The sequence below is a fragment of the Plectropomus leopardus genome, chromosome 1 (assembly GCF_008729295.1).
Source record: "Plectropomus leopardus isolate mb chromosome 1, YSFRI_Pleo_2.0, whole genome shotgun sequence".
Classification (NCBI taxonomy): domain Eukaryota; kingdom Metazoa; phylum Chordata; class Actinopteri; order Perciformes; family Serranidae; genus Plectropomus; species Plectropomus leopardus.
Window position 1 is genome coordinate 17240564 of NC_056463.1, and position 26941 is coordinate 17267504.

Consider the following 26941-nt stretch of genomic DNA (forward strand, 5'->3'; position numbering starts at 1 on the left):
TGAAGTAAGACATTTTTCTTCCTTTTTTTATGTCTGTCTTTCCTCCACTCTCTGACCGTCAGGACCCTCCGTGACACGGACGATCCACTGTTCCCTCCAGCCCGTCACCTGTTGTTAATATACGCTGCCTAATCCACCCTGTTCAATGTCAGCAGTTCAAAAGGCCGCAGTTCGTATTTTTGTCAACTTCAATTAGTGTGATACTCTTGCGGGTTGTGCGATCTCATTTCAGCACTCATGTCCCTTCAAAGGCACTGAATTGCGTGGGGATTTCAGAATGTGACTACAGGAATGACACAATATTTTGGCAGGGTGGTGCATGCAATAAGACACTGTAAATTCATTGGATTTTAAACAACAGCAGACAACTTATTCACAAGTTGTGGCCAACCAGTATTTTAGGATGGTAACCTGAAATGCTTTTCTTTAAACTGGTTGTGACTTGAGTGATCTCTAAATACTAACAGGAGAATAGTTGGTTTTTCTCTGTGCTGTGTGGAGGAAACCACTGTTACCTTCTACTCTCTATATACTGTATTTTGCTGTTTTAACCTTGTAAACAATGTTCCCACAGTCTTAAAATTCCTGGAAAAGTTATTAAATTAGAAAAACTGTTGTCCAGGCCTGGATGTGTTTTGGAAATAACAGAATGCTTTGGAGAAGTATTAAGGTAGAAGAAGGTGTAAGGTAGATTTATTTGTCATTTTTTACATTTGAGAGCATTAAACATTAAATATACATTGGCCATTAAATCACATCGGCGTATGCAGCTATTTGGTGGGGTGGGGGGGTGTCTAACAAGAGAGTAAAGATAGCAAGTAATAGCAGTTTACTTATCTGTTAATGTTTGGAAATGCTTGTTTAATAATGATTGGCTTTCGACTAAAAACAAGAAGAAATACAAAAAGGCAGACCTGAGCCACACTGGTCGTAGGCTCAGCACCAAAACATTTGATGCTAGCAACATGGGGGGAAGTGATTCTGGTCAACCATGCTAAGAAAAAAAACATCAAGACAATCAAACATCAGACTGCCAGCATCGGCACATTATTCATAAGTGCTGCAGCCAGGCTAGATAACATTACCACTTTGTGTTTACTGTATGTATATGTATAGTCGCATTTCATTGCATCCATGCTACATTTTTGCTACAATGCCTGCCATAGGGCATAGCACACTGGAAATTGCTTTATAGACCTACCAATTTTAAACAACTGAAAAAAATCTTGGAAATTATGTAAAATATTAAGAAAAAGTTCTGAAGAAGTTTTTAAAAATCCATTGATAAAAAATGTGCATAGCCCTGTGTACAGCATGTACTACATTTTTCAACAAATTAAATGAATACCGATTCTGAATTGAAGTGCAATAACTTATTGTACTTTAATCACACACAAAACTTATCACAAGCATGGGTAAATTCATACACTCATTTCAGAAGAGCTTAAAGCCACAAAAACTTGGAGGCAAAAAGAAATTGAAACTCAGAAGAATTACATATCAAGAGAAAAACAATATTCAAACACAACTCTGGAAATACCATTTTACCACCAAATGAAAGAAGTAATAACACTCAAATATTCGATAAACTGTCTCACAAAATAAAACACATCTAATTAATTACGCTTCCAAGAGTCTTCCAAAACTTCAATTCAATTTGCATGCACAAAAATGTACATGCACACAACAGCACGCATATTTATCATATATTTACTCCTATACTGATTGCCTGACTTCAGTAGTATTAGAAAATGAGAAAAATAGATGACGACATCATCGCGCAGGGATGGAGTTATGCAGCATACAGGAGGGAGAGGCTTTTGATGTAACCTTAAGGTCCTGATGTGATTGTAGGACAAGATTGAGTGTGTCAGTGTAAGAATAATGATGCTTAAATACACAGAAGAGTGAAACCGGTATGTATTGTGTGAACCTGAGCTACTAAATGACTGTGCGCTCTGCGCAGAGGAACGGCATACGTTAAACCAACCAGAAGACAGACAGCCCTGTCTGTCCTGACACACAATACTGCAGTCCACAGCCTTCACATGGCTCAGTGTTAATTAAAAAGCCTTCCTGGGTTGGCTGTACGGCTGTGCCTCAGACCCTGCGAACGGGGGGCTGCAGCTTTGAGCCAGTGGATGTAGTAGAAGTGAGCAAAGGGAGAGGCGTAGAGCAATGTGTGTATCGAGGGGAGGGGGGGATCTTTGAAAGCAGAGCCATGACAGCTGAGGGGGAAGCATGTGTGAGGCATGTTTGTTTTGCATTTACCCCCTGAGCGCAGCTGTGTGCACTGTCCTTTTCCCAGAACACCGGAACACAGCAGACGCCCTCGCGGCTCGCCCTCCGTCCAACCCCGCAGCTAGAGCACAGGGGGCCCCATGTCCACATTTGCAAGGAGACCCTCTCAGTTCAAGTCAGAGATATGTACGCTGTAGTCAGGATTATGCATATGCCTTGGATTTGGGTCAGAAAGTAGAACTGGATGTAATTTGGAGGTTTCGGGGGGTGATCTGCTCCACTGACAGGTTATAGCCTGCACCCTGCTTGTCTTACCTGCCCAGAACGACAGTGAATGTGGTTCAGTTTAGAGAATTAGCAATGGTTGCTCCGCCGGAAGGTGTACTTCAAGATATCGGGTTTGCCTAAACTCCTTGTTCTGCTTAAATCAGGCCTTGCAAACAAAGGACGAGCATGCATAACCTCATAGGTAAACTTCCACTGAGCAGGCAGTTGTTACTATTTGAATGATATGAGGATGTGGATATGATTTAGGCTCTGGCTGCCCCCCCCTCCTCTTTCCATAAAGAGACACAAACAAATACATATTGTTTCAAGCTGAGATAGAAGTAAACAGGGAGTAGAGGCTGTAACCAGAGTGAATTCCTTGTGGTGCTTTATCCTGACGTGTTACTGGTTTTCCTAAAACAGATCCTGCTCAGATAGTGAGACAAAAAACTCATGAGGTTGGCCTTAAACTTTACACTTAATCCCTGTACTGAAACTTTGGGATAGTACCTGCATAGTCATTAAGGATGGGCATTTTACATAATTTACATATATGACTACTTAACGTTAAATTATTACACGAATGCTCTAAAAAATAAAATTATTATAAAAATAGGGTCCAGAATAAACACCTTTACAAAAATCCGGGAACAGATTTAGGTTAGTTGACCTTTCTGCATCGCATAGGCTGTAGAGATTAGCTATGATACTCAAGTTTTGCATTTAACAGCTTGCACTCATATTCATATTGTTTTTTTGTCAGAATACTTCGAAACATTGCTCTTATGCCTTGTCACAATTCTGTCTATAATGTTAGACTAAGTGTTGTCTGACTGAAAAATTTTAAGTTATCTGCATCAGTGCAGTTCTATAATTTTTTCTATTTGGAGGCAATATTCATAGAGAGCAGTCACATAGCTGTGAGCCATCCAGAATATTTCAACATTTAATATAGAACAGGTTAAATTTACATTTATATAATTGTACATAGTTGTTTTCTTATACAAAAAAAAGTTTCTGCTCTGTACGCTGAATGAATACTGATGTCCAAGTTGTGTACTTATGCCCAACCCTAACCTTCACTGAGTCGTCTCCTACTCTATACAATTTACTATTTACTAACTATTTTTTAACTGTAACAGTTGGTGGATTAACCTGTTTGGAGTTAATATTAGCTGTCTGTTGCCTCAAAGTTCCCCTTAAAGACAGTGCACACATCCACTGTAGAGCAACCAACCAGCACACCTATACTGGAATGCCACCTGATATCCGGTTTTCTGTGGGTCAGTTAGTTTGTTGTACAATTATATGATTAAACACCACTTTATTTAGCATCATACACCATGTGCGCTCAATATAAATTAAAATAATTAAGATTTAGGAATTTTGGCACATGGCCCCTTTATAAGATTAAGCCAATAGATTACATAATAATGCAGAAGCATGTTGTTATTGCACTTTAATGACGCAAAATCACAAATTTGCAATTAATCTGATTACCGAGCAACTGACTCACAGTGAATACGTGAGTTTGGGGCCCCAAGTCATTTGTTTACTGTGCCTAGATGATGATAAGTATGTCAGCTGTAACATCACGACTCTCTTAGTCTTACTGTTGCCTCAGTTGCAAAAATGGAATACCGTCATCCAACATAATTTACAGATATGTTTTGATATATGATTTATATGTGATGACCAGATGCAAGGTTTTTTTTTATTGTAAAGGAGGATGGAGCTTATATATAATACTCAAGCCTCTGTTGAGTTGTCCAAGGTGCAACATCCAGCTAAGATGCAGTCACACTTTACTGAAGACGATAGAGGTTACGCTGCATTCATCTGGTTGATGACTTCCTTTGTTTTGTTTTTCAGAAATAACAACAGATAAAGAGAAAGTAATACAATATACGTGTCTGAGCTGCCTTGTGACCATTTACTGGTCGGCCATGACAGCCAAACTCTGCCGTATTAAAGTCCAGAGAAGGCTGTTGAACACTGACATCCTTTCAGTGTTCGAAAGTGTCAACACACTCTGTGTAATCTCCACCAGCCTCCTCCGTTTCAAAGGTGGCTGCTGCTGGTTTCGGTGTTATTTCTGGCAGAATGACTGACTAGTAGGCACTTCTCTCTCTGAAACTCCTGAGACTGGAAATGCAAAGGGGGCACAGTCATGTCCACTTGGAGTCTTTCCTCCTGAAAACAGAGCTGGCTCTGTTTGGAGGCTGGTGCTCCCAGGATCTTCAGCCCTGAGAGCAGCAGGCCTGCTGTGCCCTTCTCATACTCCCACACACCACTTCCTCCTCCATCCCTTCTTCTCTCTGGCCATCAGCAGGCTGAGTCAGTGCGGCAGGTGGATCTCTCACCCTGACCGCACTAAAACAAACCACATTTCATCTGTTTGACTTTTAAATGCTTGAGGATAGAGCCACTTCTAACTTTTTTTAGTAACTGAAATGTTTGCATTGAATCCGAGAAGCTTCATAATGTGACAGATATGCTGGATATAAACAGTTTTTCTGTGGCACTATCATAACAGTGTGGCTGAAGTTACATACTTCTGCATGTGCTACTGCTGATAAGGATTGCCTTAGAATAATATGTACATGGCATATAACAACAGAATTATAATTTCAGTTATTTTAAGGATGCTTGCTGAACTAATTGTCAAATCAAAACCAGTAACAAAATGACTGGATGAAAAAATCAAACAAAAAAAAACCAATAACACTCAAAATTTAAATAATAAGGTAAGAATAAAACAGCACCTGAACAGGGATCTACAATGACACTGAAAGCACTGTACAAACAGAATTTCCTGTATTTTAGCAAGTAAGTGCATGGGTTTGTTTGAAATTATTTTCCTTCGCCTAGCATCTGATTTACACTGCAACTCTTGTCATACAGTACAGCATCACCTCCCACCAGGATTCCCACAAAGCTCACTGCCAGGGGTTGATAAACATGGCTGCGCCACACCACTTATCTTGACAAATCTCTTGTTGTTCTCTCTTGGAGTAATTGTCATCCATCCGTTTATTTGCATAATTATTTTATTGCAACATTTATGAAGGTAGTCACTGTTGCCTTTAGAGTTTTTAATTATAGTGCCCCCTCACCCCATGCTGGGTTTGTGTAGACATTTCAGGGGTTGACAAGGTCCCCCATCCAGAAGGTATCAACACATCATGTTGCCCAAGAAATGGCCGCACTGTGCTCTTTGGCTTTCATGCGCAAAGCAGCGATACTGGAGGACTTGCGGTCAGGGTCCATGTTCAGATCGTACGTGTTGATGCCTGTCGCCATGCCAGGAGGCCCTCCAAACAGGCTGCCCATGTGAGCCTGTCCCACATGAGCTCCAGGGCTCGGGACACCCAGAAAATCAGACATCCCGCTGGCTGAGTGGGGGTGAGGTGTCATACAAGGGGTCACAGTGTCACAGGGCACGACGCAACCCGGCACGGGAGATGCTGCGCTGCTGCCACCGATCCAAGAGGGGTTCTGGATCTGAAATAGTGATGTGAAATCAACACTGTTAAAAAATGACAAAACTGTGGCATCAAACCTACTGGCATCTGTCTTACTATTACATGCTGTACTTGCTATTTAGCCCATTAAAGGGGATCTATTGTGCATTTTTTCAGGTTTGTACTTTTTGTATTTTTAGTTACCTCTAGAACAATATTTGCATGCTTTAATGTTGAAAAACACAATTTTCCTCATACAGTCTGTTTGAATATACCTGTATTCATCCTCTGTCAGAGACGCTATGTTTTATCGCCTATCTCTTTAAGCCATGATGATATACATTAGTTATGCTGATAACTGCAGTACCAAATCATAACTGTCTTTGACAAAGGAATTACAGCTATTAAACGATCATTGATGAATTTAAGCATGTTTCCAGTCTGAAAGTAGAAATGGCTGAAACCTGGAAGGCAGGAATCGAAGGGAAAATGTAAAACCTGTAGAACAATCTCTCTTTGAAATCACATTTGGGTTGAGAAAAATGAATGTGATTTAGAGGCAAAAAACTGTCCAATCTATGCTCATTCTGTACCTGTGCGTAGTTCTCAGGACGCGTCAGGAGAGGCAGTTCGTAAGCTGTTGAGAAGTGTGTTCGGACCTGTTGCATCTGACCAAAACGCTCTCTTTTCCTCCATTTTGCCCTTCGGTTCTGAAACCACACCTGCAGAGAGAAAATGTCTGAATGTCATAAAACTGGCACTTAACTTTCATTTACCCAAGTATTCAGTCTTGGTCTTGGATCAAGGAGAGGTTTAAAACTCAACTCAAAAAAAACATTACATTTTTTTTTTTTTTTTTTTTTTTACAGATACATATCTAAGTTTCCCTTTAAGATGATTCCAGGCTGAACTGCAAGAAGAAGAAATGGCGAGAAATCAAAAAATAATATCTGCAGCACATCAAACTTAAAGCTCCAGTGTGTAGGATTTAGAAGAATATACTGGCAGATATGGAATATAATATAATACATTTTTTTATTATAGTAAAACCATCAAATAAGAACTCTAGTGTTTTTGTTACATTAGAATTAGCCTTTTATATCTACATAGGGAGCAGGTTCACATCCACAGAGTCCACCATGTTACACTGCCATGTTTTTATTGTAGCCCAGGATGGCCAAACCAAATAACGGGTCTAGACAGGGCCATCCACGTTTTTGTGTCAGCAACTGTAGTTAGCAGCCCCTCTAGAACTAGCCAAACAGCATCGGAAACATACTGATTTTTAACGCATAACTGCTTTATCCAGTGTTTTTACTGGTTTTGATCACCTGGTGTATTTGTTTTGGAGAGAGAGACCTCTGCATATAATTTGGCTCTCAGTAAAAACCAGAACAGTGAACACTGAAGGAATTCTAACCAGGAGTTCCTCTTTGCACACGGGAGAAGTTTCACCCGGTTGCAATTCTCACCACTAGATTCCACTAGAACCTTCACACTGTTCCTGTAATTGTTTTACTTTATAGGGCACAGGTACGAACACCATTCAGAGGCAAATGAAGTATTATCTGAGTCTGCATAGTCCGAGCTGATGGATCAAACTAACTGGAAATTGTGGGGAAAAAAATGAAAGTAGCCTTTGTGCTGCAGCCTTCACTTCGCTGAGCTCCTCGAAACCAAACGTAAACAGATCCCGTCCCTCTCACCTTTGCTTATTTGTTGTCTGACAAGAGCTGGTCTTTTGTTATGACTAATGTTTCCTATAATCAACTTTGACTTGTAAATCTGACACCGTTGTTTATTGAGTGCATTATTTTGTTTAAGTTACCATCAGAGTGTGTGGAGGTGATCACTCCATGGGGGGGGGGGGGGGGCTTTAAACCTGTCATGCTTTTCTTCAAATGTCAAAAAGCAAAGGTTAGTTTTACAACTCTTGACTATCTTATTGTTTCTCCCTGACCAGACTGATTATTGCACACATTTAGCAACAGAAACGTTTCCTCTTATTTCACGTATCCGCTCTCTGCTCATAAATCTAAGAAGTCAATATGGGAAATTGCAAAGTGAGAAGGGATTATAACTGTGGTTTGTTTGCATTTTCCTTTTTAATTTCCTGAGGCCGAAAGCTCCTGGCTTTGAGATGCTGTCTCCTCCTAAATTAAAGAAGCACAGAGAGTAGAGGACGTAATCCTTCTCTCCTTCATCATTTCATATTTCTTCCTCTGCACTGTTTTGCTCCATACAACATTGCAGTGTTTATCTAAATAAATGTTGCTCTTTATGATTATTATACATTAAAATATGATTGTAAGTTATATCCACAGTGTGACCAGCAGCTCTCATCTGCTCACTGTCTGCTCTGTGTCGAGCCTGTTGATTATTATACAGGGAGAACATATTTTCGTGTTGCACACTCTGCGTCGTGACAGTAATTGGTAAAGACCATGACAGCTTAAGTAGCTGGTGGACTTTCAATGAGGCTTTATTTATGTTACAGCCCCAGAGAGAAAGAGAAGAGAAATGCCAAACTGGCCCCAGCAGGAGAGCTGTATGGGTCTGAAAACACTTTGAAGTGAGAGAGCGGCTCAGAGGATTGATAACCCGCCTCTGCTGTCACTCATGTCAGCTTCCATACCAGAGTAAAAAGAAATCCAAGGCTGAGCCTGGCTTCGGTTTTCCAACACCCCCAAAGCACTAATAATATCACGGGAACACCTCTGACCAGTGTTGTTGTTCTTTAAATGTGGGTTTGTACTATTTTCTCCAAAATTCTGGACCACATAATTTCTTATTTCTCTTGTCAATTAAAGTTAAGCGCAGGACAACAGGGGAGTGACACATAAAAAGACATACATGGTGCAGTTTGAAATGTAATTGTCTTTTCTAAGTGGTGATGTGTTAACTCTGCGACAGTGGTCTCTTTTATGTTGGTTCATGGAAGTTTTTAATACAGTGTTGTAATTGTCAAGACTTGTTAATAGTCCAAATGTTATGCATTTCATCTCAGCCCTTTATGAATTATGATATATATTTAACTGTCCCTCCCCATAATATTTACAGCCTATAAATATATAGGCTGTAAATATTTTTCAGAAATGAGAATAGGCCAAATAATATTTTTTTAAAAATCCATAATTTTGTTCATAATTGTATTTGAATAAATGTACTTAGTTACATTCCACCACTACTAACATAAATACAAAGAGTTAACTATTTTCCAGCTCTAGTCTATTAATTTTTAATGATAGCATCTGTGAAATATTTTGTACTCAATACTAATTTCTCACAACTGCTACTATGTTTTCACAGTTCATAATTAATCTGAAAAAAAAAGAAAAAAGAAAAGAGGTCTGAACTGAACTGAGGTCTGGGCTGAGCCCCCAATGTCCTCAAATCCTAGAAACACCCCTGGCCTACACTAACAATTACTTTTCATTAAAATGACAATTGTTCTCTCAATTAATTGTTATTATGTATTGTTTCTTATTTGAAAATGTATCATTACTACTCCACTGCTTGTTTAGTTAATACGGCAAAACCTCACCTCATTGAGTTTGCAACTTGCCACAAGTTTTTACAGAAGTTGCGATGGCAACGCTACACATAAAAATATCCGCCTCTCTGATCACCCTGCTCTGTTGATTTGAATGTAAATTTCTGTTGTATTCTCATTTTATTTCTATGGTCTAAACACAAAAACATATCACAGTAACTAAATTAGCCTATCAGTATTTCTAAAAAGTATAAATGAGCATTTATTAATAAGTTTTACCACAATGTGGCATCTCGGCTAGCTATTTCTGATTATTTGGTACATTTACTTTGCAGTGTTGGCGGTAAAAGCAAACACATCTAACCATACAGTATGAAAGTCCCTAGTTGGACGTTTAGGCTCATATGACTTACAGGATAATTAATTATCAAAATAGTAGTCAAGTTTTATCATGTACATTGTTTGAACAATTCATTCGCTAAAAAAAAACCCTAAATCAAAAGGTTTTAAGAAAAATTCTTCTGTGATTCCTCACTCTTCTATAGTTTGATGTATTTCTAACATGACAAAAAACAGTTTACTCATTAAGCTATATCTGCAAGTTGGACTGACCCTGTATTCTCCTTCCTTCTTGATCAAATCAGGTTTCCCTACAATTTCATTGTCCATTATCTATTTAGATCTATGAACTCATATGGACACCTGTGTTTGTCCAATGAACTCCACGTCAGATGCCATCTCGGCTCTCTGAGCTGTCTGAGCTAACAAAATGGCAAATCTGAGAAATGTGATGTTGTTGAAACCCCGACCCTTGACCCCTGACCTTCCCATGTATCTGTGGTGCATATGACTCTGATCTGAACTTACTTTCTCCCTTTGAAACCCAGAGACTGAAAAAGCAAACAACGCCAGACCCTTTTCAACTGAAAGTCTCTTGTTTTTTTGCATGAGAACCATCAGACAATGAAGTGTAATATATCGACCTCCTCAGAATTACGCTCACATAATTTACCTTTTTTTAATATTTAGACAAAAATGCTTGTAAATTTTAAAAGTTAAACTGAACTTTTCAGCAGCTATTAAGTTTTTATTTTCACTTTTCTTTCACTCCAGACAGAGTTCATGAGCTGTGAGTCCTTCTGCGTGTGAATGACTTGAATGGAGCACAGAACCCTGTTCTCTGACTGACTAGGCATCTCGTGTCTTTTATCTTTTTTAACTTGAGTGTTTAAGAGGGCCGCTGGGAGAGCCGAGGGCTGTAAAGCTGCGTCCATCTGAAGCCGGCAGGTTTGTGATAGTATGAGCAGTAGAGCAGAGCAGAGCAGCATACCTTCAGAGCCTTGGGGTTGAGTTATAACCCTGCGGCTGCACAGACTTCCTGTGTTTCACTGCAAAGCTTTTTCTGGTCACTGTTCCACCTTGTCATGTAAAAGACTGCTTTAATCGAGCTCTTATCTCGTGCCATGTGTGGCACTGACACATAACAAAAATGTAGTGAAAATATTGTATCTTTGCATCAGCTTGAGCAAACACTTGGATCTATCATATGCTTAAAAGTTGCTCAAAATATCGATATGTCCAGAAATATCAGTTGCTAACTTGCTCAAAGCTCATGGGAAGGGTTTCACACCTACCCTGGACACCACAGCAGGGACACATTCTTGTCTGAACAGGATGTTAATGAAAGAAAAACAGAGAAAATCCAGGGGCTTTGGTAGTCCAAAGTGTGCACGTACACGCACACGTAAACACACACATACAGGCACACATGTGAACAGAGATGGTGGAGGTCTCTCCCTCTGTTCACCGATCTTGGAATGCATTACAGCAGTCATGACCGGATTGTATGTAAATCGGGCCAGAAGGTCACTGGAAGGGTTTCAGTCAGAGAGGTGCTGTACACCTCAGGCTCGGCTAATACCGGCAGAACTGAACTCACAAATTCAGGAAACCAAAACAGCTCAGGTACAAAGAGAAAGGCCACTCAGACGACCCCGTCGACACACAGCAGTCAAACAAGTCTCCTCGTATGCTGATGAAAGTCTGCTCTCCTAAAACTGCACATATGAGGCCCAGGCAGCTCTAACCTCAGCCCCATGGGCCCCCTGGCCTCTGTTAGCTCCCACTCCCCCACTCTCTCTCCCCTCAACTCCCACAATACCAGATAAATCTCTGGTGTTGTTCTGTGTGTGACGTTATCTCTGCAGAGCTGCAGATGTTGAAGGATCCATGAGGTTGTGTTGTTAAAACATCCTCTGCTCTGCTGTGACGAAGACCTCTTTTTACTTTTACACGTTGCCAAAGTTGTTGCTGGGATTAGACAACCACTGTGAAGTGTAACTTTTGAAATTTAGCTTAAGTTTGTTGGTTTTTGTTTCCTTTTACATATCTATTTCCTTTTTTTTTACCCACTTAGCTGCAGTTCCTGCTTTACCTGCACACGGGCTTCAGTCAGGTCAGTCCTCAGTGCCAGCTGCTCCCGGGCGTAAACATCAGGATAGTGTGTCTTCTGGAAAACCTTCTCCAGCTCTTCCAGTTGGTAGCTTGTAAAGGTCGTGCGGTTGCGTCTTTTCTTGCCCTTGTTGCTTTCTCCGCCATCACCCTTGTCCAGCGGGCTCGACAATTCTGTGCCTGGTGGCCTATCAGAAGCCACCTTCATGCCCTGATCCTTCACAGACAGGTAGCTGGTGTCCATTCCAGGTGGATCAGAGTCCGGGGCCAAGTCAGAGTCTGTCAGGCCTGAACTGTCTTTACCTGCAGAGACAGGAAGAAGATGAAAACTGTTAGGAGAGGTTTGTGTTTTTATAATTTCATCAGGATTAAAAGTGTGGGGTCAGAACTTGGATTCCTTCGTTTTGGCAGAGGTGAGACCAAGTCATTGTTTTGCAAGTCACAATCAAGTCCAAAGTCTTAGTACTCAAGTCAGAAGTCAAGAAAAGCAAGTCCTGAGTCAAGGCTGTCAAGTCCAAGTCCAGGCTCAAACTTTGAGTTTCAAGCCCTGAACAAGTCAAAATGCACTTTTCACAAATTTTAAGGCTATTTTACAGTCAGAGGAAAAATACATTAAGTTTACAAAAACCCTGAATGCCCTAAAAAATTTGTATTTATTTGTCAGAACAGGTTTGCTGTTGGTCCTTTTTGTTGACCATTGCATAGGTTTTGTATGTCAATGAAATATTCTTTATTATAACTTTTTCCACCGGCCGCTCAGTAACATAAGATTGCTTCATGGTTCTCTCCTGCAACTTGACTGGTTGCTGTGGGATTTGTTCAGACAAAGTGAATCTGGAGATTTAAGAGACATTTTGCAGGAATTGATCCTGAATGTTGATTCTGTGCTGTGTGGCACACATAACATAATTTTTCATGTGTGCACCTGGGGGGGGGGGTATCAAAAATTTTCAAGTAAAAAGGCTCAAGTCCAAGTGAAGTCAGGTGTCATTAGTGTTTAAGTCCAAGTCGAGTTTCAAGTCTGTTTTATTTTATTTTGTCCAGTCTAAAGTCATCAAATTTGTGACTTGAGTTTGACTTGAATCCAAGTGATTTGAGTCCACTGCTTTTTGGAGCTGCGTTCAAGTTATTGAAACTAGCTTATAATGCAACATTTGCCACTTAAAGCTTCTGGGAAATTGAGTTTAAGCACATCTCAAATAGCAAATGCACTTAATTGATGAAATGTGGATGCGTAAGTGACTGCTGCTGGAATATAAATGCTGTGTTCTTTTTCACCTTTTGCAACAAACATTGCTAATTTTTGTGTTAGTACCTTCAGAAAGCAAATTTCAGCTTTTTTTTTAGAATTATTTTTTTGAGCCTCTGTTCTGCTCGAGTCTAATATTGAGTTGCTTTCCTACGGCAGTTTATTCATAACTTGAATTGATTTATTTGTCAGATCAGCATAATAATTCACGGGATCTGATGGGGTGGAACAACCGAATTTCTTGCTCTTTGTGAGGAAATTCTGTGACAGTTTTGAAATCTGTTTGCACTTGGTGCTTAGTGTGTGTGTGTGTGTGTGTGTGTGTGTGTGTGTGTGTGTGTGTGTGTGTGTGTGTGTCTCGATTTGTTTGTCTGCATCTGCCCATGTAATGGATGGCCTGGATCACTGGCTGCTTACACGATCCAGTTGTAGTTCGTAGATCATTCTGTGTGTTTTACTGCACACACTCCCCGATCACCCTGATGCAAAGTCACCTGGCAGCAAGACTGTCACAATTAATTTCTAGTCACGCAAAAAAAGAGAAAGACCCATCTCTGTGCTCGCTCTCTCGCTCTCTCTCTGTCTCTCTGTCACACTTGCTCTCTTCATGACTGCAGCTTAACTGTAAAACCTCAGGCAGCTCTGATCATAAATTTCCACAGCCATGTCTCTGCCAGTGTTCTTGTCTAAGCTGGCAGCTCTTTTGGCCCTGCTGCTGCCCTTCACTGAACTATCCAGTTTATACACACATCTTTAGATTGATACACACCCTCATCGAGGTGGATGTAAAAACTGAAAATGTTTGGTTTCAGACCCCCCTCTCTCTCTCTCTCTCTCTCTGGCTCTTTCTAGTGGTGACTCGAAGAACTGCACCTCCCTGCTCCTTTACCATCTGAGGTGAAGTTATTTTCAGGATCGAGGACGTCTCTGCTCATCTGCCCATCCAACCATTTGTCAGGTTAGAACCAGAAGGTGTGTGTGTTCATTTGAGCTCTGTGTGCAATTCTCAGCACTCAGTCAGCACAGACGAATACAAACACACACACACACACACACACACACACACCCAGTGACCCGCAACTCACAACCATGTTGGGTAATGTGTTGCAAGGTGAGGTGAATGGATATCTTGTCACAGACTGTGTCTCACAGATATGTGCACATAAGTTATAAAGATCTAAAGTTATATTTTAAGTGCATCTTTTTGATCAACATCACTGGTCTAAATAGTTGAAGTGATGAATCATAGTATTAAGCTGCAGACAGAAAGGTGTTTGGAGTGGTCAAAATGTTGAATTTTTAAGTGAATATATGTCTGGTTATATACTTGGGGACATTTTATTTAATTTTGTTTCATTACTTGCATGGCGGATTATGCGACAATAGGCCCCTTGGGATAGTTATGCAAAAGGCCCCTTACTGCACATAGCAGCAAGATACAAAGACTTCGTGGCGGTTTTGTCTGCTCCTTTGTGCTGTTGGTGTTTTGTGTCACTTTGTAGACGTTATGCATTATTTTAAGATTTTACATGTCTGTGGTCATGTCTCTTTCAAGTTATTCTGTGTCTCGTGGAAGGAATGTTGTCTCCTCAGGGTAATTTGTGTATTTTTTGGTCATTTTGTGTCTTTTTAAGGTGACTATGTGTTTCAGTGAGGTTAATTTTGTTTTTTTGGTCACTTTCTGTCTCTTTGTAGATGTTTTGCAACTCTTTGTAGTTATCTTGTGTCTCTTTGTGGTCCTTTGGTGCCTCTTCTTGGTTGGTAAACCTTAATTAGAATGACTTTTTGAAGACGAAGGCCGGGGGGGGGGGGGCTTTGGCCTTTGGGCCCCTGGGCCTTTGCCGAGTAGGCCCATTCAGTAATCCATCCATGATTATGTAAAAATATTGTTGAAATGTAATTTCCTTCAGTATAAAATACAACAACCTCTGGTTGATGGAAAATGTTACTTTTCAAATCTACTGATATCTGACTATTAATAAGGACACATACATTTTATATTATGGATTTCTTGAGGAATGAGTCTTGTAAAATGTAATGGCTGGGGCTGGGTTTCCTTCAAAGTTTTTTTTTACATACTAGTGCCAATACAATTCCTGACTTTCTCTACTGATACCAAAATAATATTTTGCAATACTTACAATAAATTATAAACAGATGAAGCAGAAAAAAAGAAGGTGATGCTAAACTATATAAGAAATAAACACAATTGTAGAGTACACATTGTAGAGAGCAATCAGATGCCAGCTTTCAGTACTTGGCAGTTCTTGATAGTCGACCTTACAAACACATTTCAGTCAGTACCAAAATAGTATTGAGGTTTGATGCTCAGGTCAAGTAATGGCACACAGCCTATGTCTTGATTCCCACCAACTGAAGCCTCTCTGAGGAGAGCTGTGCATGCAAAAGAAGAAGAAAAGATTAAAACCTGTTTTACTGTACATTCTGTATTTTTGGATTGAAGGACCAGCTGTATTATTTAATGAGCACTGTGCTCTGGTTGTGAAATGTTTGCCCTACAGTGCTGGAAACAGACTCGGGCTGAGGAGCCATGTTTTGGTGGCAGGGGGTCTAACGCCCGCAACATTGCCTCCCAGTCCATGACTAACACATCCTGTTAGGCTTGAAGGGAGCAAATGTGTTTTATCCCGGCATAAATACACTCCAGTTATTTCATCATATTTCCCTGGCTGGCACCCACAGTCCCCACAAGGCAAGAGCTGTCAGGCTGTTTGAAATCATGAGGCCTCTCGCTGATCAAAGGCCATTGTTTATATCGCATGTCACTGATGTTTTTTTGGCAGGAGCGGGATATTGTGACAATCTCCTGCTTGTTATCCATATCATCTGCTGTAGCTTTGAGGCTCTCCGACACTGCCCAAGGTGAACAGCAGTGGGCCCTCCTGCAGGGAACACCATATGTATGAAGACCATAGGGAAGTCTTTTTGCAAACAATGCCTGTCAGGGTTTAATCTTTGTGAAAAGAGGCAGGAAGGAGCGACTATGAAAAACATAGGCTGCATAAAAATCCCCATGTTCATTAGTACAATTGGCTTTTTCTTCCATCACCTGCACCTCTGCATGAACTAACACGTCCCAACAATAATCGGGCAAACTCTCTACCAAAGTTTTTTTTCTTTTCAGAAGAATATGCCATGCAAAATGTTTGGAGTTGCAACCACAGAATGTTCTATTTTCACTGCAGTGGATCCAACAGGCCGCATCTGCTCCAACTGCTGCGTTACAGTGAAGAGAGTCTGCAGCTCTGTGTGGTGGGCACAGAGAAATGTCTGCAGAGAGCAAGTACAATAAAATGTGCTTCAAAACAAGCTGAGCCATAATGTGCAGTTTAGCTCATGCAAATATTTCCACAAGAGTTTGCATACAAATCTAAATGGTCACAATTTTCGCTAAATACACCACAGTTTATGACCTAGTATGTCACTTTTGGCATTGATATCAAAATAAAACAAAGGATTGATTTATGACAAACCAGTGTGCCTTCTTTTTGATATTACAAGGCACTTCAGGTTTGTTTCTGTGCGTCAGACACTCAACACGGAACGCTGTTAATTCACAGCTGAAAATGAGGGGGCAACATCAAAGTGTAATTTAACTGGCTGTAAAGCGACAGGGCACCTTCACCGCCTCTTTATTGACTGGGACGACTGGGGTCAACTCGTGGTGTTAAGAGGAAACACTATAAATTACACACCACACGGTGATTCAAACTGAAAGAGAAATATCCGAAACAGAGGGGAACGTAAACAGTGGAGAGAAAACAGATGAGGAGATGGAAAGGGAAGAGAGTTTGTCTGAGGAAATGTGTGAGCAAAGTATTTATTTGTAAGTGTTTCTGGGGTTTGTTTAACTGACTTAAAACATGGATTTTGATTTGACATGAAGATTTGAACAGTGGATAACCCATAAGTCTTGCTTGGCTGCAGATACAGAGGCTGGCTGAGACACTGCGGCCTGATGCTGTGTGAGCTGGACAATCAGGCCAAGGCAAGAATGTGATATATAATGTATGAAGTTATTTACGACTCCATAAAGGGACTTGCCACAAATAAGAGGCCATTTGGAGATCAGCAGTGGAATTTAACTTCTTCTGCCTGAACGAATTGTACTTTGTACAGTTTTGAGGAATAACATGTTTTAAATGTTTTGTGTGCTACTCTATATCCACAACATTTAAGAAGGAAATAATGTACTTCTTTTGCTACATCAAGCTTTAGATACTTTGCAAGTTAAAATTGTAAAAATGCTGCTTACACATAAATGAATCCTGAGAAATAACCCATACATTTCATTTCAACACTGGAGGGACACATATGAAATGGGACATGTTTTGACACAAATTTTGAGTGTCAGATGCTTAATTTCTTGCATTCTGGTGAATTTTTATGCACCAATTTGTGCATTTTGTGCATCAGTTTATGATGTAAATATTTTTAGTTTTGGCAAAACAGAAGTCCTCTGCTACTTTCATGTTTTTATTGGGGAGTGACAAATGTACATGTTCTAAATATTGAATGGGGACATGTCCTCCGCGTCCCCCTCAATGTATGGAATAATGTATTTATTTTGCTACATAAATAGTGCTGTAACTTTTGATACTTTAAGTACATTTGCTTATAATACCTCTGTACATATGCTTGAGTAAGCTTTAGAATGCAGAGATTTTACTTGTAATGTACTATGTTTTATATATAGTAATGCTAAACATATACAATGCAATTTATGTTTCTCTCCATCATCACCTCTGAGCTCTGCCCTCTGCCCACATTTTCATATTTTCCTCGTATTTTCTGTGCTAAAGACATTTATGGGCATGTACTTCCACAGCGCTCAGGTGAAGTCAAGGCTTTATAAAAATGTAGCAATCAGATGAGCAACAAACATCAAAGAAAAAAGTGCTGAAAAATGCTAATATAGCGAGGTGAAATGCAAAACGAAAATTAATCTCATGTTGGCCTTTACTTTCAGTTTACCTGGCGAGCGTGTGTACATACAGTAACCGACAATCCTGCATAGAATTCCTTTATGTACATTTGATAATACTTTTACTTGTGATAGAGTATTTTTACGATGTAGCATTGCTACTTTTGGCCACTCGGGGCAGCAGAAATAAGTTGTGAACAAACACTGACATATGACTTCTTTTTACCATTCAATGACAAACAGTTGCTTTTTTACACATCAAGCAGTTACAGAGCAACATTATTATTTATTTGGATGCTTGTTTCACCTGATGAACGTAAGTCTAATATTCACTCTCTTTTAGCTCTTTTTTGGTCTCTACCAACTCCAGAGAAAATTATCTGGTGCTTAAGCTGCTAAATGTTACAATTTGTACACCAGCTAGTTGTTTATTGTAAAAAAACAGAATTTATAACCAAAGGTCTCGCTGTGTCACTACACCCTAAATAAGGTGCAAGTCGCTACGCATTGGCGTATTTGTATTTCTAGCCCTATGAATTAAAGACCTTGTATGCTTTGGTATCTTTGATACCACTTTTTTTGGTTATAAGTTTCTCCCTTTTTCTTTTTTTCCCCCGAAGTTTTCCATGAGCACCGGTGGCTTGAGGGACACTTGGAGCGCTCCTGCTGCCTTTCCTCTATTTCTTACTTTGTCTGTTTGATGTTTGTGAGGGGTGAGAGTGAACTACGACAGTAAAGTTCAGGGCCGTGCAGCTACACAAGAGAGCTCAAACTCACTATAAGGCTCCGTAAAGCCGAGGGGAGCTGCATATTCAGGCGATAATTCTCTGTAAGTTCATCACTACCAGTGACCTTTTTCACATTGTCACATTGTTTACACATTGTCATTTGATACATTGTTATTGTAAAAATAGCTTCTATAGCCGCTCTAAGTAACAGACCTTAAAACTTCGTACAGCACCGCTGAAGATGCGGTCAAAGTTTCTCTGACCCTCTGTTCTTGAAATTCAACCTTGTCTCTTTTGGAGATAGAAATAACACGACTATGAATAGCTTGTCACTTTACTTGCTTGGTGTGGTGTCAGGTGCATTCATCGAAACATTTCAGGACAATACTCACACACACGCACACACACACACAGACATCGGCCTTGATTTGGCCTTGACTGAGATTTGGAAACAGTCGATGTAACTCACAGGCAGAACTTCAAACATCAGCACATTTCTTTTTTTTTTTCGTAACAAAAAGTTTTCTTTAGTGCCAATGTGATAGGTAGCCGCTCACTTTGAAATTCAACTCTGCTGACTGAGCAGAGCAATGATCTCAGCAGGTTGTGCAAAATTCACAGACTGCGAAAAAAAGAAAATCCATAAAGCCCATAGACTGATAAATCACCTCGCACGCACTCTTTGTCTCCCTCCCTCTCTCCCCCTCTGCGTCTTTCCCTCCTACCTGCTCCCTTCCAAATGTTTCTCTCAGACTTTGGAGCAAAACAGAATTTCCTTCATCTTATGTTTTTGTTGACTGATCGAAGGAGAACATTCCATCCGAGTGGGATAAACTCGCAGGAGTGCATTTTTGTGTGCACACACATAAAATGAAAAAACCTCACTCAACAACATGCACAATCACTTTTTCCTATAACAAGGATCCAGCTTCCAAAAAACCCAAAACACATAAATCCTAACAACGTGTCCTGCAACAATACTGAAGGTTTGGAATCATGACACACTATCTGTAAGGTTCATGTGTACGGCTAAGAAATGATGATTGTCTCACAGTGGAAATACAACTGTTCATTCACCAACAAAATCCTCTTAAATTATATTTCGTTTAAAGCCTATCTGTCAACCCATTTTGGGATCATAAAGTTGTAAGACTAAGACAAAAAAATTACAAGGAAAACGTTAAAGTATATTTTAAAGGCCCATTAGTGTAATTAAACTGCATATTACAAACACCAGGTGCTGTCAGTATCACAAAATGAATGTTAAACAAAATAACAAAAGTATTAAAGCAAAAAAGATGCTATTATAGAAAACCTTAAACCCATTTTTACTGTATTTATATGTTTTTAAAATATATGTTTTAATCCTACTTTAATGCCAAGCAAGTTTTTATTTAATTTTTCAAAAGCCACCAGGGTTTCAAATACCAGATACTCTTTTTTTTCTCCTCTTAAATCCACAAATTAGACAGTAGGCTATCTCTATGCTAGTTTTTGATACAATGCACCACATGACTGCACCAGGACCTGGAAAAGCCTTCAACCTCAAAAAGGTTGTCCATTACCATTGCGCGGATTTATATAATAATAAATATTTAACAATTTAAAGTCAAGCAAGTGTAAAAAAAAAAGTCACCAGCCTATACTGACACACAACAGGTAAAACCAACTGAATCTCTGACGTGCAGTCCTGTACAGTTCATTCTGTGTCAGTGTTCAGTTTGCTTCAGTTTACATGAAGCGGTGACAAAGAGACCAAAGGAAGTCCTGGACTGCAGGAGCCTTAGTGCCCCGCTGCTCTCACTCGGCCATGCAAACTGAGCCTAATGTAAATTGCCCTGCCAAACTTTAAGCTAAATGGTAAAATGATCCTGAGTCCTTGTCACCTCCACTCATGTCATTGACTTGCTGAAGTGTGCCTCAGTTGTCTGGGCTGCATGGCTGGTTCCCATTACTCCCTGCTCAAACCAATCTGCGCAGACGGCCATTACGAGAGGCTGAAATGGTTTGTGCTGGGTTAAACATGTTGAGGGGACAAAAGGGCAGGAGATCGAAGTGACAAAAACTCACAAGCCAGTGCAATCACACCTGCATGTTAGTCCAAGAGATAACTTTAACGGCTTCTGCTGATGAAATATTTACACTTGCAGAGCAGCATAACTAAATTCTCGCTTTGCCCAAAAAATAAATTATGGTTTACACCAAAAGTCTTCAGATTACACCAGCAGTGTGTTGCTGCTGCAAAGATGTCATTCCCCTGCAAAACCAGAAGCTGTGAAAAAAAAACCCAAAAAACCTAAAAGGCCCAATCCCGCTATAATTAGGCTACAATTCAACACCCGAGCAACAACAAAGTAACATCCTTTGTCTTATGGTGCAATTAAATGTTTACTATGTAAAACTAGACTCCAAATGTTGCAACGTGCTCTACTTTGACACCAGAGAGTTTCAAACAGGGGGTTTCGAATCGATTCTCTCTGCTGTGTGCGTGCAGGGAAACTCGCCCTGCTCTCCAAACTGACGAGGGCAGGAAAGTCGAGCTAAAGGTCAGCACCCTCAGACACTGAGGGAGGACACGGACACATCAAAAGAAGGATATGTTGTCTCTGGAGGATCACAAAGACGTGTAGTGGCTGCTTTAAGATGATGTAGTGACTGATTGAATCACCCTTAGGGTCCTAGTTTTCCAATCAAGACGTCCAGTTTGACCATTTTAATAATGATACAGCAAAAGATTTATTCTTTGGTGGCCAATATGACTATTTATACACGTAAAAGCATAGTTTAACTCAAGGACACATTTTACACATTTATTAGTATTTCTATTTTATGTCATTTCTGCATTTATTTGACAACTGTGGTGGTTTTTCAAAATACATTGTCATCTTAATGTGTTGTAGTGCTACGAAATATATTAGCATTTAATTACTGCAAAAATATTAACAAGTTGATTCAACACCATATTGTGATATTTTGTCGCAATATTGTTCTGTTTAAATAGATAATAATAATGAGAAAAAGATAGATGAGAAATTATTAATATTCCAAATACAAATCTGACTTTTGGTGGCCGACTACAATAATAATATCAGTTGCTTTTTGCATGCTTTAGATACATTTTACTGCAATAAAAATAATTTAATTGAGATGGACAAACTGAAAACTGATTATTCCATTTAGATTCATTTGACAAAGTTTTTCGTTGTGCTTGAAAAAAGGTTATAAATCACAGTATATCACAATAGATGTTGCAATAATCACATATTGCAAAATGTTTAAAATCACAATAATTTTGTATCACGACGTATTGCGATAAATTGTATTGTGCGGCCTCTGGCTATTCCCACCCCTAAATAATATATGCCTATTTTTACTTTTGATATACGTACATTTTTCTTCTTTTTTTTAAACATTCATTGGAGTAAAACGTTAAATGCAAGACTTGTACTTGAAAGAAAAAAAAATAAATTGCTGTAGTGTTAAGTTTACTAGAATCTTCCACAACTTTTTCATTTTATCATTTGATATCTGCCAATTTTTTGCTGCTTTTAGCATGCACATCTAGGGCAGCCTGCAAATAGTTCTTTTGCATTTTCTTGTAGTTTCAGCCCCTCTGTCAGCTCTGAGCTCCGCTGCAAGAGCTGCCTTGTTGATTTCATGTAACAGCATGATTGGCAATGTGTTGAGTAGAAACAATATAACAGTGTTGGTTGTGTCTCTAATGTATATAAATGTTTAGTAGAAAGTCATGCTGATTTCCATCCTCCAAAAAAACTGTCTCAGTTACAGTTTCAGACAGGCCTGAGACCAGTCATCACATCACCTTCGACTCAACCGATCAGGCCACAAATTATAACAACAAAGTCATTCTGTGACAACTTCAAACTACCCTGCTATTGTGTAAAATACAGCTTTGATTAAAGAAATGACTCAGGGAGTAAAATACACCGGCATTTCCCAATAAGCACATCAGGAATCATTTATCATAAGTTAAGCATATTTTACTGCTGCCCTCACTCTATGTCTAGTTCGTGTAGAAGTCAGTAAAAAGATCTTTAACGAGAAACTGCGGTCATTGATAATCTCAAGGAAAACAGGCACCGGTGACAACAAATTTCGATCTACTTACTATTTAAACGATGCGAAACACTTCAGAAGGGATTTTTTTTTCTTATTTCCGAGATAAAGTGCTAAAAAAAAAACATAAACGCTACAAATATAAAAATAATTTTTCAATTCAAAAAAGTTAAAGATTTGTCTCTGAGGGCCAAGTTACTCTGAGCAGGAAATAAAGTCAAACAGAGAAGTTTGACATCTGAGTCACATTAATGCGCGAGTTCTTGACTATAACGCCGGGATGTTTTTTCCTGCCTCCTTCGCGGTGATTCCGGTCATTAGGCCTACATTCAAGACTCCGTGTTGTAAAAAGAAGAGTGCATAGTTTGCAAAATGAACTTAACAACATGCACATATGTGTATTTCATCCTATAAGTCTAACCTTAGTTCTAAACTGAAGAAAAAATGCAAAGAAAAAAATGAGTCGATCAATTAAATTAAATGTTTTGTAATGTAGGCTAAGTAATACAGATTCCGCATAAAAATTAGCCTCATTAAAAAAAAAGTGGAAATTGGAAATATTGTTTGAGGATTTTTTTTTTATTAAAATAATTTGTTTCTTCATCGTATGACTTAAAATTGCAGTTTACTCCCAGCCTAATAACTGCGGCTTATTTACAACATAATATAACAGTTTTATGTCATCTCGATTTACCGGATCTGTGTCAGGGTTAATAGGTAATAAAAACTTAACAGCCATTATAAAAAGGGCCAGTATTAGCTTTTGAAAAGATTGATCTCCGTTCTTGACATTTTGGAGCAGTAAAGGCTTTTTTTCTGCAGGCCGATTTCCAGAAACTGCCAAAACATCTTTAAAGTGCTTCCACTAAACATTTCAGTGTAATACTGATGGACAAGCAGCTCGAATAAATCAGAGAGAAAGGAGAGAGATGGCTTAATACGTGAAAATGATTCTATTATTATTATTTTACACGTACCGTTTATATAAATTTTATCTAGATTAAAAAAAACGTTTAAGTAATTGTCGGAGCCTGCACCTTCATAAACAGACCAGTTTAGCAAAAAAATATGCTCATTTTGCTCACAGTATTTCCCCCCCTTTTTACGGTATTGTGATCAGAATTATTTGATTCGTCCTTTCACAACATTACTCCTCAGTGGATTATTCTTAGAAGTATACAGAGCACATTTTGTAGATGCTATATGCAAACAGAGTGTGTGAGTGAGGCAGAAAGAGAGGACAGGGAGAGAGAGCCCTCATGCTTTGTGACTTTATTCAAGACCATAATGTTTCCATTGTTATAACCTCGAAACTACAACAGGTTCAGCGCGTCTATGTTAGACACAGCATAAAAAAGTGGTAAAGGCGAAGAAGAATTTAATTTTTTAAAAAGGGTCCGTTTTTGATCTTTGATCTCCGGAATAGATAATATGCTTAAAGATGGGGCATATTCCCCCTCAAAGTTTACACTCAGCAGCTTGAGTCATTCTGAAAACTCGCATTTTGTTTGTTTGTCTTTTGATTTCTGTCGCAGTGGTGGAACAGTGATGGAACTTAAATTTGGGTTAAAATTACAGAAGATCTATTGTCCTAATACTAACATTGTTTGTGTGTGTGTGTGTGTGTGTGTGTGTGTGTGTGTGTGTGAGAGAGAGAGAGATGAGGGAAAAGCAGATGAATGATCGCTTTAATTTACCAAATGGATGACACATCTTGCTCATCATGGTATCACGTGTGTTTCCGGTTAATGGCAAAATAGCATTTCTGGTTGGGTATAAAAACACGAATAAATGCTGCTTCAAAGTGGACGCCTGCCCAACGAGGGTCAAAGTTTTATTTGCACCCTCATCATTCACCCATTACAGTGGCGTCCCCACGCAATTAAATCTAATTGGAGCCAATCAGGCAGAGCCATGAAATGCAAATATTATCAGTTTGGAACTCACTATCTGAAAACCTGTTAATTCAATTGTCTGACTCAGCTCCAATATTAAGGATTGTAATGCAGATTATCGCATTAAATGCGCCCTAATTTAATTTTGATGGCCAAAGAGACAATTTGATAGTCGGGAAGATTATGCTGCTCCTTAACTGTGTTACGCACATAACCGCCGGGACGGGCCGGTACGAGCGGAGAAGCCCTGTGCGCTGTTGGGGAGCACGCAGGACTTTTGGGGGAAAAAATACATGAAACCTGTTAAAGTATGTTTGTGATTTTATGAGTCAGCCTGTAAAAGATAATATAGGATAAATCACGACGTATTATTTCTTCTGGTTCACTCACAGAGCTGTGATGGCCACTTTACGCATACGTGCCATTGATTGCGAACGAAACGTCCTAACCTTTAAGGCAGGCTGTATCTGCGGGTGTTGTGGGATTAAATGGAGCAATGATGAGCGATGACGTTGATGATGACGTTAAAATGATTTGCACAGGTAAAGGTAATCATCAGACACCAAACAGCCCGAAGGAAACACCCTGACGCTGAATGATTGCAGTGACTTTTGTTGCACAGCCTCCCTGTGAAATACGCTGCTGGTGAAAATAGCTCGTGATTTGTCTCGTGAAGCCTCACCTTGCCAAGTGGACGCCTGTGGCTGAGTTATCTTAAAGTTTTGTTTTTTAAAAATCTGCACTCACCATAGCAGGGGATGAGCGCTCCGTTGTGCCCGCTCTCCTGGTGCAGTTTGCCTTCCTCGGGAGGTGTTTTGCAAGAAGACCTCTGCATGAAGAGGTGGTATTTGCTGAAAGTGCCTTGCCCAGCTGCGGCGGCATCCAATGACTGGCACTCCTGCTGCTGGAAGGGGCTTCGGGACTTTTCTCCGTAAGCCTGACCTTTGTTGGGCAGGAAGGCAGTGGGGCTGTATTTGGTGTCAGTGGCTGGGAATGTCCTAAAGTGGTCCGTCTGGTGATCCCTACCTTGCGCTGCAGAGGGGCTATAATATGAATCCATGGATGTCATATCGCTGTATGAAACGCAGGTCTCGGCGTTCATGCCTAAAAAACAGTGTAGGGGTGAAAAAGACCAAACTTTTCTCTCTCTCTCACTCTCTCTCTCTCTCTCTCTCTCTCTCCCTCCCTCTCTCTGTGTCTCACTCTCTCTCTTGCTCTCTCTCTTTTGGAAAGGGAAGCGCAGACACCCCCACCTCTCCCTCTACCTCATACAGATGAACCTACACACACACACACACATGCATACAGAGACTGCAGCGCACACCAGACCGCAGCTGGGTTTGGTTATAAAACGATTCAGATCTTTTCCAGGAACCACTGTCGTTGACCAAACACTCCAAACTCCCCCTCAGGTTTGAGCAGAGTTACACACACCCGTCTTTCCTCGGAGGATGGGACCCAGATCTCCTGGCTTCAAGACCTCTTCCCAAGTGATTATGCTGATGACATGAACTAGTTAGGTCACTTTTTAGCTGAAAAAAAAGAAAAAAAACTTTGCAAAATAGGGGCGGGGGGCTTAACACATGACATTAATGCAATTTGGATATGAATATAGCCCATGAGTGATGGCACTGGGGCGGAGAGGGCACAATTTCACGCTTCATTCGCGATGGTTCATCAAGGGCAAGTCATCCATACTCGGCCGATTGTGTTCCTGCAGCCAGCTCTGTGGCTTCTGAATAAAATTGGGATTTAGTTTATAAGAGCTTTTTATCGCTTGGAACGGATTTTAGTGTCCCTTGCATTCGAATTATTTATTTCAGCAACAGATGCATGTTTGATCTGTGGCAAAAGGATACTAAAGTGACGTTGTTTATAATTTCTCGTGATTTTAGGATTTAAAAAAATATTTAGTATAATAAACCAATCCAAAAGTTGACTCAGTGCATTTATAATGCTACCACGCGTTGTTTAACGATATCCAGGCTTATTATATTCTAGTAAGAATCTCATTTAAATTATTTGATACTTCGATTATTAATTTTGCATTTTTTGTTTTTTCACTTGGTTTGAAAATATAAATAAGTCGATACTTGCACACACCCCTCAAAAATTATAATATGTGCATTTG

General features: G+C 39.8%; 1 protein-coding gene across 1 annotated transcript; it reads right to left on the reverse strand.

The window, feature by feature from the left end:
- Nucleotides 1-5691: 5691 nt before the first annotated feature.
- Nucleotides 5692-25912, reverse strand: alx4a (ALX homeobox 4a). Its single transcript, XM_042498953.1, has 4 exons — nt 25558-25912; nt 11900-12219; nt 6566-6694; nt 5692-6012 (listed from the first exon to the last, which is right to left on the reverse strand). The coding sequence occupies exons 1-4, from the start codon at nt 25910-25912 to the stop codon at nt 5692-5694; spliced, it is 1125 nt and encodes a 374-aa protein (XP_042354887.1).
- Nucleotides 25913-26941: the final 1029 nt, after the last annotated feature.